Raw genomic sequence first — 12,102 nt, forward strand, 5'->3', positions numbered from 1 at the left:
ATCATTTCTGTTTCCTCTAGCTACCAGTACTGAGCCTATGCAGGTCACGTGAAAAATGATCCAAAGATCCGTATCCGGCAGATGAACGAATCATTGATCCGAAGACTCGGTTGGCAGAAGAACGAAACATTGACCCGAAGATCTGTATCCGGCAGATGAACGAATCGTTCACCTCCCGATCGTTCATTTACCCGAAGACACGGTCGGGAGGTGAACAACTCGTTCATCTGCCGGATCGTTCATTTACCCGAAGACACGGTCGGTAGGTGAACGACTCGTTCATCTGCCGGATACAGATCAGATCTCGTTCATCGTTCATTTTCCACGTGACCTGCATAGGCTCTGGTAGCTAGAGAAAACAGAAATGATTCGTTCATTTTGACTGGGTCTTCGGATACGGATCTTAGGATAATTTTTCACGTGACCTGCATAGACTCAGAAGGGGAAACAGAAAGGATTTGTTTACCTCGTTCACTTTCGCGTGGCTAGGTTTAGTAATGAATTACAGGTTTTGTTATTTTAACTTTTTTGTACTTTACTTAGGGTTCAGCGTAATAGTTTGCCGTGATAATTGAATGCTAGTGTGATAATAAATGACCACTTCAAATCATCCAGACTGTCATGATACAATGTTTTAATGCAGGAATTTCTCTCGTTCACTTTCGCGTGGCTAGGTTTAGTAAAACGTGAATGATATCCCTTCACAAGTAATAATTACAGGTTTTGTTATTTTAACTTTTGTGTACTTTACTTCGGGTTCAGCGTAATAGTTTGCCGTGATAATTGAATTCTAGTGTGATAATAAATGACCACTTCAAATCATCCAGACTGTCATGATACAATATTTTAATGCAGGAATTTCTCTCGTTCACTTTCGCGTGGCTAGGTTTAGTAAAACGTGAATGATATCCCTTCACAAGTAATAATTACAGGTTTTGTTATTTTAACTTTTGTGTACTTTACTTCGGGTTCAGCGTAATAGTTTGCCGTGGTAATTGAATGCTAGTGTGATAATAAATGACCACTTCAAATCATCCAGACTGTCATGATACAGCGTTATGTTGTTAGTGTCACAATATTTTAATGCAGGAATTTCTCTTCGCAGAGTTCAGCGCAGACGTGACATTTTCTCAGTGGTTTTGTTCTTTAATTAATGTTTGTTCATCGTTGCAATCGTTGTTGTGTTTATTTGAAAGAAATATAGCCTTGCAGCCCAAAATACAGGGGAATTTGGGCGATTTGTATGCACAAAATGATGTTTCCGTTTCAAAGTTGCAATTCCGTTTCAAAGTGTTCATTCCGCGAATTCCGTCCGTTTTCCGTTATCGCGGTAAATCATTGGCCCTACCTTTGTAACTATCTTAGCTATATTTAGCTTAAGAGAACCATCTTAACAGTTGGCAGCTGCTAGCGTGTGATGAGCTCATGTGTGAATATGAACTCGTTAATATGAAGCTGCACAGGCACAGGTAACATCAGCTAAATAACTGACTGCCATTTCATGCAAATGGAACTATTCCATTTGTATAATAAGGTTATTAAAACGTTTCCTTAGCTAGCTAGCTGGTTAGCTAGCATAGCAACAAAATAACCACAGCGAACAGGAAACACAACGCAAAGTTTTTCTCCAAATTTGATGGTGCGGTTAACAGTAGGGAAAATACGATATGTTAAAATGAAATGTGTTGCTTATGCTGATTTATTGCAAACTAAATGCAAGTGTTACAACTGTACCTGGTCTCCCCAATCATCCCATATAGAGGCTCAGTGAGAGAATGTTGTAGCGAAACAATCTCTAGAGTTGATACTTGAATGAGAGTCAGACGACCGAATGCGATGAACTGAAGTGTATTCAATCTTACAGACTTTCATCCAATTGGTGGTCCATGTCAAAAATCAGTGCACTAACTTTTTATACTACGTTTTCCCTCACTATGTTTTTTCAATCGAAAACTAAAAACATATCAAAGTTGAGCCAATCAGAATATTTTGCTCAAACCTAAACATTTATCCAAGTTGAGCCAATCAGAATATTCTGCTCATTAATTGCCCAAACACCTTTCAAGACAATGACGACTTATAATGAGCAGATGTGTCCTTATCAATGTTTTCAACACTCCCGGTTATGGCCGGTTATGTTTTCAAAACTCTGTTTACAATTTTTTGGGGAACTTCTGCCTGCCCTTTGACTCATTCCGCGTCCCTTATGCAATAACCCTTTAATTAATATGTGGCTGCCTCTGAACACCTGCATCGGTGGAAACTGCATTGTCATGGTTTTAGAAAACAGGCCTCTCTGTTTGACCTGACATTCATCTCTGCACGTAGGCCTCTCTGCCTGACCTTACATGACACATGACAAAACTGCTCAGAGACTGAGTTTATTCAGGGGGAAAGTGTGGAAGGACTCTACTTAATTTGATCGTTGATACTTTATTTTTAATTGAATTCATGTCATGGATATTTGTTCATTTGAATGACAATAAAAAAAAGTCTCATTATTGAAACTAAACTTGGTAGAACTAATTAATTAACTTGTATGCGTAAGCGATTTGCTCAGCCTTCAGTGCTGGCTACAATAAGAAAAGGATAATAAATAGCATAGCCTAACTGTTAACATGACTAAGCAGCCGTTTACCAATCATTACTGTGTTGTTCATTTACTGCTACTTCATTCATCCAATGAAACAATGACATTTGTTCATGGTTATTAGGTAGTGACATATATGAAGACACAGAGAGGAAATCTAAAGCTCCAGCTTTCCACATTTCTTGGTTTCTGACCTAACACCAGTTCATGCCTGTGTACTGATGCATACGTACATGCATGCACAACATGTAAAAACTGTACAAAGATATTTACAAATATTCTTCCTGGCACAGCCAGACATGTGCACATGCCCACGCCTCATGTGCACACACAAACACACTGCCTTTCTTAAAACATTAGTTTTGTACATTAAGTTAGATCACATTTGCTGTGTATTTCACCATTTCATGTTCTGTTTAATAAATGCTGTTCATTACATACTATGCTGGTTTGGATAATGTTACACATGATTGCATTCTGCCAACTTCTACGATCTAGGTATTCAGCCTTTACTAGTTATTGATGTGGTAATGAATGTACCTATTTTATGAAACTGATTAATAAGGCTGATCTTTTATGTTGATCACTATGGTGGACCTTTGTTTGGCACCCCCATGTGCTCAACTCAATTGATATCCTGCTTCTCACAACACAGCCCAAAAATGTGGAAAGCCATTTTCTCTTACTCAGTATTAGCATTGATGCACAATTATGCAACATTACTTACAAATACATGATTAATAAAGTCTAAATGACTTTCCACATTTCTCATCTAAAAAATACCATCTCGATCAAATAGACATCTCAGCCAGAAGATAGAACAACAAATGGAAACAAAACCTCAGGTCCACCAATAGACAAAGTCAGAATAAACATTAAGGTTTTTATGTGTTATTATAATTTGAATATGGATTTGCATATATGGAAATGTGTAGAGTAAAATAACGGGTTGAATGACTTGTGTTTGTGTGCTAGAGTTACTGCAATAATACAACTTGTGGAGCTGCCACAGGCTTTAAGGTTTGATGTCCTACTCAAGGGTGTAGATATTCTCCGCAATTGGTCTCCTGGTCTTGATCTCATAGATGATATGAGGTGGCTCCTTTGATGGCAAGCTGCAGAGTGAAATCAAGACAGGAATTAGCTACCAGTGTTATTTTACTTGGATTGACGATTAGTTATAATTTTTCATTTACCATTTCCGCCTCCAACTGAAAAACATACTAATATTCAAATGTGGTGAAAAAGTGTATTTGTTCTGTCACATTACTGCTTACCATCCTCCCTCTAGAGAATTTTTGTAAAGTCCACCTACAAGAGAAGAACAATAGGGTATAACTAAAAACACCTGGATTACAATTTGTTTCCTTTTAAGCGATAGTGAAAATGCAAAATGTAATGAATGTGTCAATAAAATGTAGCCGGACATGAGGTAACAGGTGGCAGTCTAGAAACAGACCCTAGATACAGTCCTGTATCGATACATTGGTATGTTGGGCTTTAAAAAAAACAACAAAGGCATTCAAGGCTGACACTGCCGTGTTGGTCATTGCAGTAGGTAAAACAGTGAGTAAAAGTTTGAAACCCAGCAGTAGCAGAGCACCCACGAAGAGCAGCAAAAGACTTAGGGACAGGGAGAGCACTGGTATATTGATCTGGAGCGTGATGCTTGGAGAGGAGTCTTCAAACTGGGAACGATAGAGAAGAATTCAGATAAGTCATCATTTTTATTCTGGAGTTTGATTTATTCTTTTTTAAGGATATTATGTATTAGGTTGGCTCCATTGGAAGAGCATGGATACATTTACATCGCTTGGAGAATGTTGGAGACTCACCAGTGTTTCAGATTGAATATGACTTAAATTCCGCCTTAAAATATCAAGATGTGACGACATGGCACTCCTCCAGTGTCCTGTCGAAAGTGTGATACACATGTCAAACTGATTATTTCACTGATTATTGCATTGCTGAATCATTTTTGTTGACTGCAAGAGAACAAGTGCGGCACAAAAACAAAGAAATAGAACTCATGGCAAGATTATCTAGCTGTGTTATTACTGTGAATGTATAGTATAACCTGTAATATCAAGTGAACCACTGAACAACACAAGAACCTGCCAAAGTAATTTCAAGACTCGCCTGAATCCAAAACTTGTCCTTGGCAATCCAGAGATTCCTCTCCCATACAATACTAGATTACTTGGGCTCTATAGCATTGCTTAGCATCACCTTCTTCATCCCAAGCTAAATAATGAACATTTTTATCTAAATCTCTTAAGTCCAATCTAAACTAAGTATTTTGCTCTTTCTAAAAGGCTCACTAGCTCACCTGTTGGGGCCGGGGGAGGCTCTGTGCTGTGTGCAGGTGGTGCTGTTGTAGTCGGAGCTAAATTGAAACAAGTACTTAAAGAAAACGTTGCATAAAAGACAAAACATATATACATAATCAAATAACATATATATCTCACAATATGTACTTAGAAAGTGAATACTCAGATCTAAATGGTTCCATGTTATGTTTGATTTGTGTCGCTTCTTTATAGAAGTTTAAAACACTAAGGGTGTATTTCAGTGATGGCTTTGCTTGTATGCACTTACCTTTTGAAACCCTCAATGTGTAGGACACTTTTTTGTCATTGAAAAGTCCATCTATATCTACTCTACAGCAATACGACCCACTGTCTGTTTGCTGGATTTTCTGAATGCCCAGGTCCATCTGGCCTGAGAGAATGTCACCAATAATCCTGTACCTCTCAGAGATTTTTGAAATAACTCCATTGTCATCTGTTTGCGCTAAAATGTCGTGACACCAGAAGGTCCCACAGTCTCGTCCCCAACATACATGGCTGATGCCATGATGCCTCACTGAATAATGGCAGGCAAGGACAACAGAGCTCCCCTCTGTCACTTTAAATGGCTGGTCCGATGACTGGGCCGCCCCTAGATATGAGAGAGCATTAAACCGATTAGTTTTTCCTATCTTGAGCTCATTGACTTCATTGTTTTTGTCACTGTCGGAATCATCATCAAAAGTTACAAAAGTTACCCAGAAGTTAACTAATTTATCATCAGTGCACTCATTGACTATCTTGATCATCTCGGAAGGTACTCTTTCTACACGGTTATAAATATATTTTTCTCTTGAAATAATCATTTGTGTCCTACATTAGTAGTTCTGTATGTATCCGACAGGCTCAGCTTAAGCATACCTGAGGGAAATCGTTTTGGTTTTATCTTTGTTCTAAACATCATAATCATTGCTTCTACTGTATCAACATTGTGAAATATCAAACTATTCAAACATTTCAGAGTAAACTGCTCTGGTGTTGTGGTCTGACATAATTGCATTGAAATAAAAGCATAGAATCTAATTTCTTAAGTACATTTTTGTAAATGTAAAAATCAACAGCAACTCCTGAATAAAAAGGCAATTGTAACAGATCATTTTACTTGTAGCGCAAATGCCTTTGCTGAAGTTCTCAAACATGCGATAGATAACCAGATTCTTAGACAGCATAAGCTTAAGGCTCTGAATGTTTTTCGAACATTAACTCAAACGTCAAACTGCATGCCAACATCACTAAGCATTTCTGGTTCAAGTGTTTTCATGTTCTTGCCTGAGACTATTAGAAGAATGATCCATCGCAGCAGAGCTGAGCTTGACGGAGCAGCCATTCCGTGTGTGAAGTGTGTTTTGTGGGGAGCTTCGGTAGCAGTAGTAGTGGTACCGGGTGCCACCAGAAGACACGGAGGAAAGCATGTGAATGGACTTCTGTGTTCTCATGGCTGCTGCCAGTGACATCTCCGAGCAGGACAGGCACCCTGACCACTATGCCAATGGCAGGGGATGGGGTGGATACTATTGTGGAGGGGAGTTTTGATCTGTTCTGTGGTCATGCTTTATGCAAACCAACTGCACGAAGGTCAGAAATGTGCTCAGTGAGTGGATTCTTACAAACCTGATGTAATATGTTGTGCTGTTTGTATTGATATGATGTTTCCCTCACCCTCAAAGTTCCCTCAAGGACTCAAAAGTCTGAAACAAATACAATGGATATATAAAACCACAGAGAAATGTTTAGGAGTCCGTTATATTTTTAAGGTAATGACTACAACAACGTTTGTTTGTTTTACTGTTAAAAGAATTTATTACATTGAAATGAAAATAATATTACATACAATGTGGAAATAAACTTAAACATGGAGCATGAAGTTGTGTGCATTTATTTCATGGCCTGTTGCATTCTTATTAGCTCTGTATATTATTAACAGAAGTTGAACTTACAAAAGACACTAAACAAATCAAATGGGTTGCCATGTGAATAATGTACAATTCAAAGATACTGAATTAACTCCTGACTCGGAGAAAAACATCTATTTAGAGCAAGGGACCTTTCAGCTTAACCACCCCACCCTACTGCCTGTTAACGGTTGGATCCCAAATATATGAAATGACAACAAAATAAAAGTTAAACAGTGTAAACAATGTATATCTGCAATATCTGTTCAGTTCTTCAAGTTGGCTATTATTGTGGTCTCAAATGTAGATATTTATGTTAATGACACATGTAGTTTAATTATGTTACCAGCTTGTCTTAAGGCTGATTTAGGCTACTCCGACTCTGTTACGGATGGGCGGGCGGACGGATTGGATGGACTCTTTTTGATGAATGGTTCTTCGAAGGCTGTGAGTGCTGAAAATAATGCAGCGCCAGAACAGTAGGTGGAGCAGCGTTTTTTTTGTCCCATGACGTCTTTGAGTGTTTATTTACCTCCTCCCGTAACTATAGGGGATGCAGCGCCTGCGCCCAGTGGACTTGGGGGCATGTAGCATTATATTATGGAGAGTGTCTAATGCTAATAGGGGCATTCTTCATAGACATCTGTTTCTTCCAGATGATAGACATTCTCTATTGCCATTTCCCTGGAGAAGAGTCCTACACTGCTGACAGAGTTGCTGTAGATTGCTGTGTTGCCAGAGGCCTGGGATCTGCTGGACAAAAGTGGAATGAACTTTCATTAGCTCTGTTAAGGGTTACTGATAGAGATAATTACCACAATGCAAGCACAAATAATATCGTTTTTTTATATAAGAAACACCTAGAATTTTGGGGGACATATATGTAAAAATGAACCTACATCTGAAAATCCTGATCACTTTTTTTCTGTCGTTTTCCTGTAGAAGAAGTAATTTAAATTCAGGTTTTCCAAAAGTAATCACCACAGAAGGAAATCAAGCCTCTACGTGTACTTTAACCAGTACAAAATGCATAGTTATGATAAACTCACTCATCAGGAATACAGCCACCACAATTACAGCCACCACCAGCAGCAGTACAGCAGCCACCAGCACTCCTTGGAGATGAGAAACCTGTGGACTTTCCTGTTCAATTCCATTCAATTCAATTCAATTCAACTATTAATATACCGCGCCAAAACCATAAAATGGTCTCAAGGCGCTTTATCCTATGCATATAATGATAAGTATGTATGTAGTTTATTTTTAATTTACTTATTTATTTCTGTATTTTTACTGTTGTTGTATTAATACTCACAAGTTCACTGTACTGTGGTGTTGTATCGTTGGGTCCAGTTGGGAAGGTGTGCTGGTGATCTTCAAGCGTAAGAGAAAAAAAGAGGAACTTTAAATAAACTGAAAACTTGGCTTGTAGATAAACTGATGTCCTCTTCACAGGGTGACACACAATCTCAGGAGATTGATAATCAACCAAGTTAGGTTTACCTTCTGTATGAGATTCGGTGATTGAGGGTCCAGTTGTCATGCTTTGAGATGATGGGTAAGGTACTGAAGAGAAGATACTAAAACCTAAAATAACACTGAGTCAGTTCTTACATGTGTTGTATTACCTCTAGTATTGTTCTTGTGGAAAACGTTGGTTGGTAGTGTCTGTAAACTTACCTTTTTTGATGAGAAGGCTGATTGAATGCTTTTCATCATTGAACCATCCAGGGATGTGTATGCGGCAGAAGTATTTTCCAGAATCAATTTGCATCGAATCAAAGATAGTCAGAGAAACATTCCCTGTTGTTAAATTGCCCAATAATTGGAATCTGTCAGATACTCTAGACGTTACTTTATGTCCATCAGTTGTGATAATATTGTTATTACATCCCATGTTTGGTATATCTCCTGTTCCCCAGCATATACGTATTGGGCCATGATACTCTGAATTGTAGGAGCATGGAAGAGTGACGTTCTCTCCTTCAGTGCCATATACTGCAGTGTCAGTACTTACACCCACTAAACCTGAAAATTTAAGAGAAAGGCTATTAAAATTATGGATTTTTTAGACTTTGTAATCAATATTGAATGGTCCTCAACATTTGTTGTTGAGCATCCCGTGTAGTATTTTAGACATTTTAAACTAGATATATGAACTCTACTTCTATATCCTATATGCTTAAAATGAATGGTAATGAATGTAGGATCTTACATACTGACTAAGTCCAAGTACTTACATAAGAGCAGGTGAAGGACGACACAGGATACAGAGATGCAGCAGCAGGCAGCAGACATGGTGAGACAGTGTCTCTGTGAAGAGTGTCTTCCCGGGGTGAACACAACCGCAAATAAACTTGTGTGGACACATGACTTCCTCTCGTATGAGATCATGCTTTTCCATTCCCGACAGGTTGACAGAGTATTTCCCATTTTCTGTTCTTTCAGTTCTGGAATTGAGGTTGTTTTTTTGTTGTTGGTGTGAAATGCTTTTTTTGCAATTTCCATTGAAATGATTATTGTAATAAAATAAATAATATCTTCATCAACAAGTATCTGAGGTATCCGTGTTTCAGTTTAGCATAGCATTAACATTTAGTTATATTTAAGAGGCCATTATCTTGAGAGAGCATACATGCATTTTTATGGTGATATTGGGTCTGTGTTAAGTAGATAGCTTAAAACCAAATTCATTATAAGTTGAACATATTTTACTCTGCAAATTTACATATTCGTATAAACAAATACAGCTGTAAAAAAAATGTTTCACTGGCTATAGGTTTCTGGACATATGTTTACATGCTGTTGGTAAATACATTAGCTCACAGATAATAGTTAGAAATATAAGACTAAAAACTCTCAGAGTCTTGGGCGCACTGCTTCAATCTTTATGTTCTCCCTGAGGTTGCACTCTATTTCAGCTTCCTTTTGCCAAACGGTTCAGACTGTTTTACTGCAGTGTAAGCACAACACTGTGTGACTCGACTTCTTTCAGTTCCGCTCAGTGATTGGCACATTGTCTGGGGCCCAAATACAACCCCTCATTCTGCATGCACAAAGCTTTACTGAGAGGCACCATTTACTTACCAAAGAATGCTTGCTACCATCTGTGTTGTACCAACAAAATAAAACATACTGTCAGAATATTATATAATCAGACTAATTTGGCTTGTGCTTCTGCACTCTAAGGAACCCATTAGATATCTATACAGAGCACACTGACGGCCCCAAGAGAATACACCATGGGACTAGTGCACAAATCCCATTAATAGATTTGATATTATCGTGTTTGTTTTCATAGACTCCAAAACAAAAACGGCACTCAAGTTTACATTCGGAGAAATGAGGGCGGAGGAGTCTCAAATGGGAAATTAAACTTCTGTGTGGTTCTGGAAGGTTCTGTGTGGTTCTGGAAGCCCTTTAGTATGTGGTCTGTCGTTTAGGCTACTTCTGCATTTTAGGTTACACAGCAGAGTTTTAGTTTAGGGAGGAGCAAGGCATCTTCGGTCCATGCTGCAATGTATGATACAGATGTCTCTGTTCCACAGGAGGGCACTGTGGGTCTTCTCTTCGTAATGCACACAACACCGCTGAATGTAACAATGGCTTTTTATTGCCAAATGTGATTTTTTTACTATACAAAATCACATTCAAAAATGTGTATGTATTTGTGTGTGTGTGTGTGAGAGAGAGAGAGAGACCGAGAGAAAAACGAGAGAGAATGTGTACCTTTGTCCACACACATATACACAAGACTATAACTCATCCCATAGTCGCAGTAGCAGTAGCATAATCGTAGCAGATGGAATTACTTATTTATTATATACACAATGTTGATGTGTATTTTTTGGACTGTGCACTGTGGCATGCAAACGGGAGATTTCTCTCATGACTATATTTAAACATGTGCTAAAGATTTTGTAGATATAACGTAAAATAAATACCAGCCCTTGGTTTATCAACTTGTCCATTTTACATAAAGCTTAGGATGAACTGGAAACAGGTTACCTTTCCACTTGAGGTCCTTAAAGTCACTTTATATCAGCAGGTGGCTTAACTGCCAAAAACAGAGAGCTCTAGACAGCGCCTATGCCCTAATGTAGGCCATTTGCTCTAAGTGGCCATTTTCGCTGAGAGACCCTTATTCATTAAACCAAGCAAAACCCACACTCACACTGTGCATTAAACAGATTAAACCACATGGTGGCTCCTCTGCCCCCTGAAGGCTGCCACCTAACTCAATTAAAATCACAAGAGTGCAGTGTTTGATCTCAGCACAAAAATATGTGTTTGTTCCTTTTTGTCACACCACCCAAGCCATAATGCCAGGCGCAAGGAACAAAGGTCCTAGAATAGTGTGGGAAAACATGCTGAGGGCTGTGTCCGAAGAGCAGTTGATGATCTCCTTATCGGTATAATTTAAGTTACACAAGACAAAGACACCTAATATGGTGAAAACAGTACAGAAATTCCTGCTCACATCATGGTTGTTATCAGAAAGGGCCGGTACAAGTGTTTTTGTAAGCCTTTACAAATATTTAACAATTTGACCCGCTTGGTAAGGTAGGACAATATTATAAATAGGAACAATTGTATCAATATATTTCTTATTTCATACATCCTACACGTGACCATGATAGTCCACCGAGGTGTATTAAAAAAAGAGTCTCCTCATATGAGTAATGCACAGCTTCTAATATTTTTGTTGCATTGCAATATTGCCTTCTTAGTGCTTGTATAACATCAGCAGTCTAACAAGCTTGCTGAGTAACATGTACATGTACAATGCTAACTATCCAGATTCATGCATATTACATTAAGAGAGTGTGTGTGCAACACAGTGTTAGCTACACAACAGTGTAAAGTAGTTTTTTTTTTTTCATTTATACATTTGAATTGGGAACAGTTAAGTTACCATGACTTACAGATCACCATTCAGGTACATGACAGTGTGTGAAATCCCAAGGAAACCTGAATGTTTAACCCCTACCATGGTCTGGCGGCCATGTTTTACTGTAGACAGATGGGGTATGGCAGGGGGTACCAAGTTTTAGTAGGAACCACTGTCCAAAATGTCTGTGCGCGTGCCCCAATCACAGCAGGCAATAACTTAATTGGACTGTCTGGTTGGAACAACAACCTCAGTACTGAAGATGACGTCAGAGAATTACACTAAGCGTGGTCACCTTGGTGTCAGTCTCGGGTTTGTAGTTCAGTTTATTTATGGCAGTGTTTATGACACTTTCTGATTTGCTGTGTGTATGTGTGGTGT

At 38.6% G+C, this 12,102-nt stretch overlaps 2 protein-coding genes across 6 annotated transcripts; both read right to left on the bottom strand.

Annotated features, from left to right (window-relative positions):
- Nucleotides 1-2,981: 2,981 nt before the first annotated feature.
- timd4 (T cell immunoglobulin and mucin domain containing 4) lies at nucleotides 2,982-6,283 on the bottom strand. 2 transcript variants are annotated; one of them, XM_031571685.2, is made up of 7 exons: nucleotides 6,208-6,283; nucleotides 5,189-5,530; nucleotides 4,920-4,976; nucleotides 4,426-4,502; nucleotides 4,176-4,278; nucleotides 3,868-3,901; nucleotides 2,982-3,705 (listed from the first exon to the last, which is right to left on the bottom strand). In XM_031571685.2, exons 1-7 carry the CDS (start codon nucleotides 6,263-6,265, stop codon nucleotides 3,621-3,623), a joined length of 756 nt encoding a protein of 251 aa, XP_031427545.1. In that variant the 5' UTR covers nucleotides 6,266-6,283; the 3' UTR covers nucleotides 2,982-3,620. The 2 variants fall into 2 exon arrangements, with proteins under 2 accessions (XP_031427545.1, XP_031427546.1); XM_031571686.2 differs by having other exon boundaries at nucleotides 3,614-3,705; nucleotides 4,198-4,278.
- Nucleotides 6,284-6,710: 427 nt separating this feature from the next.
- havcr1 (hepatitis A virus cellular receptor 1) lies at nucleotides 6,711-9,455 on the bottom strand. Of its 4 annotated transcripts, none has more exons than XM_031571684.2 (7): nucleotides 9,071-9,455; nucleotides 8,511-8,858; nucleotides 8,334-8,417; nucleotides 8,146-8,204; nucleotides 7,880-7,961; nucleotides 7,730-7,766; nucleotides 6,711-7,583 (listed from the first exon to the last, which is right to left on the bottom strand). In XM_031571684.2, exons 1-7 carry the CDS (start codon nucleotides 9,336-9,338, stop codon nucleotides 7,448-7,450), a joined length of 1,014 nt encoding a protein of 337 aa, XP_031427544.2. In that variant the 5' UTR covers nucleotides 9,339-9,455; the 3' UTR covers nucleotides 6,711-7,447. The 4 variants fall into 4 exon arrangements, with proteins under 4 accessions (XP_031427544.2, XP_031427542.2, XP_031427543.1 ...); XM_031571682.2 differs by having other exon boundaries at nucleotides 7,880-7,973; nucleotides 9,071-9,453; XM_031571683.2 differs by having other exon boundaries at nucleotides 6,711-7,580; nucleotides 7,880-7,973; nucleotides 9,071-9,187.
- Nucleotides 9,456-12,102: the final 2,647 nt, after the last annotated feature.

The sequence above is a fragment of the Clupea harengus genome, chromosome 8, assembly GCF_900700415.2.
Source record: "Clupea harengus chromosome 8, Ch_v2.0.2, whole genome shotgun sequence".
NCBI lineage: Eukaryota > Metazoa > Chordata > Actinopteri > Clupeiformes > Clupeidae > Clupea > Clupea harengus.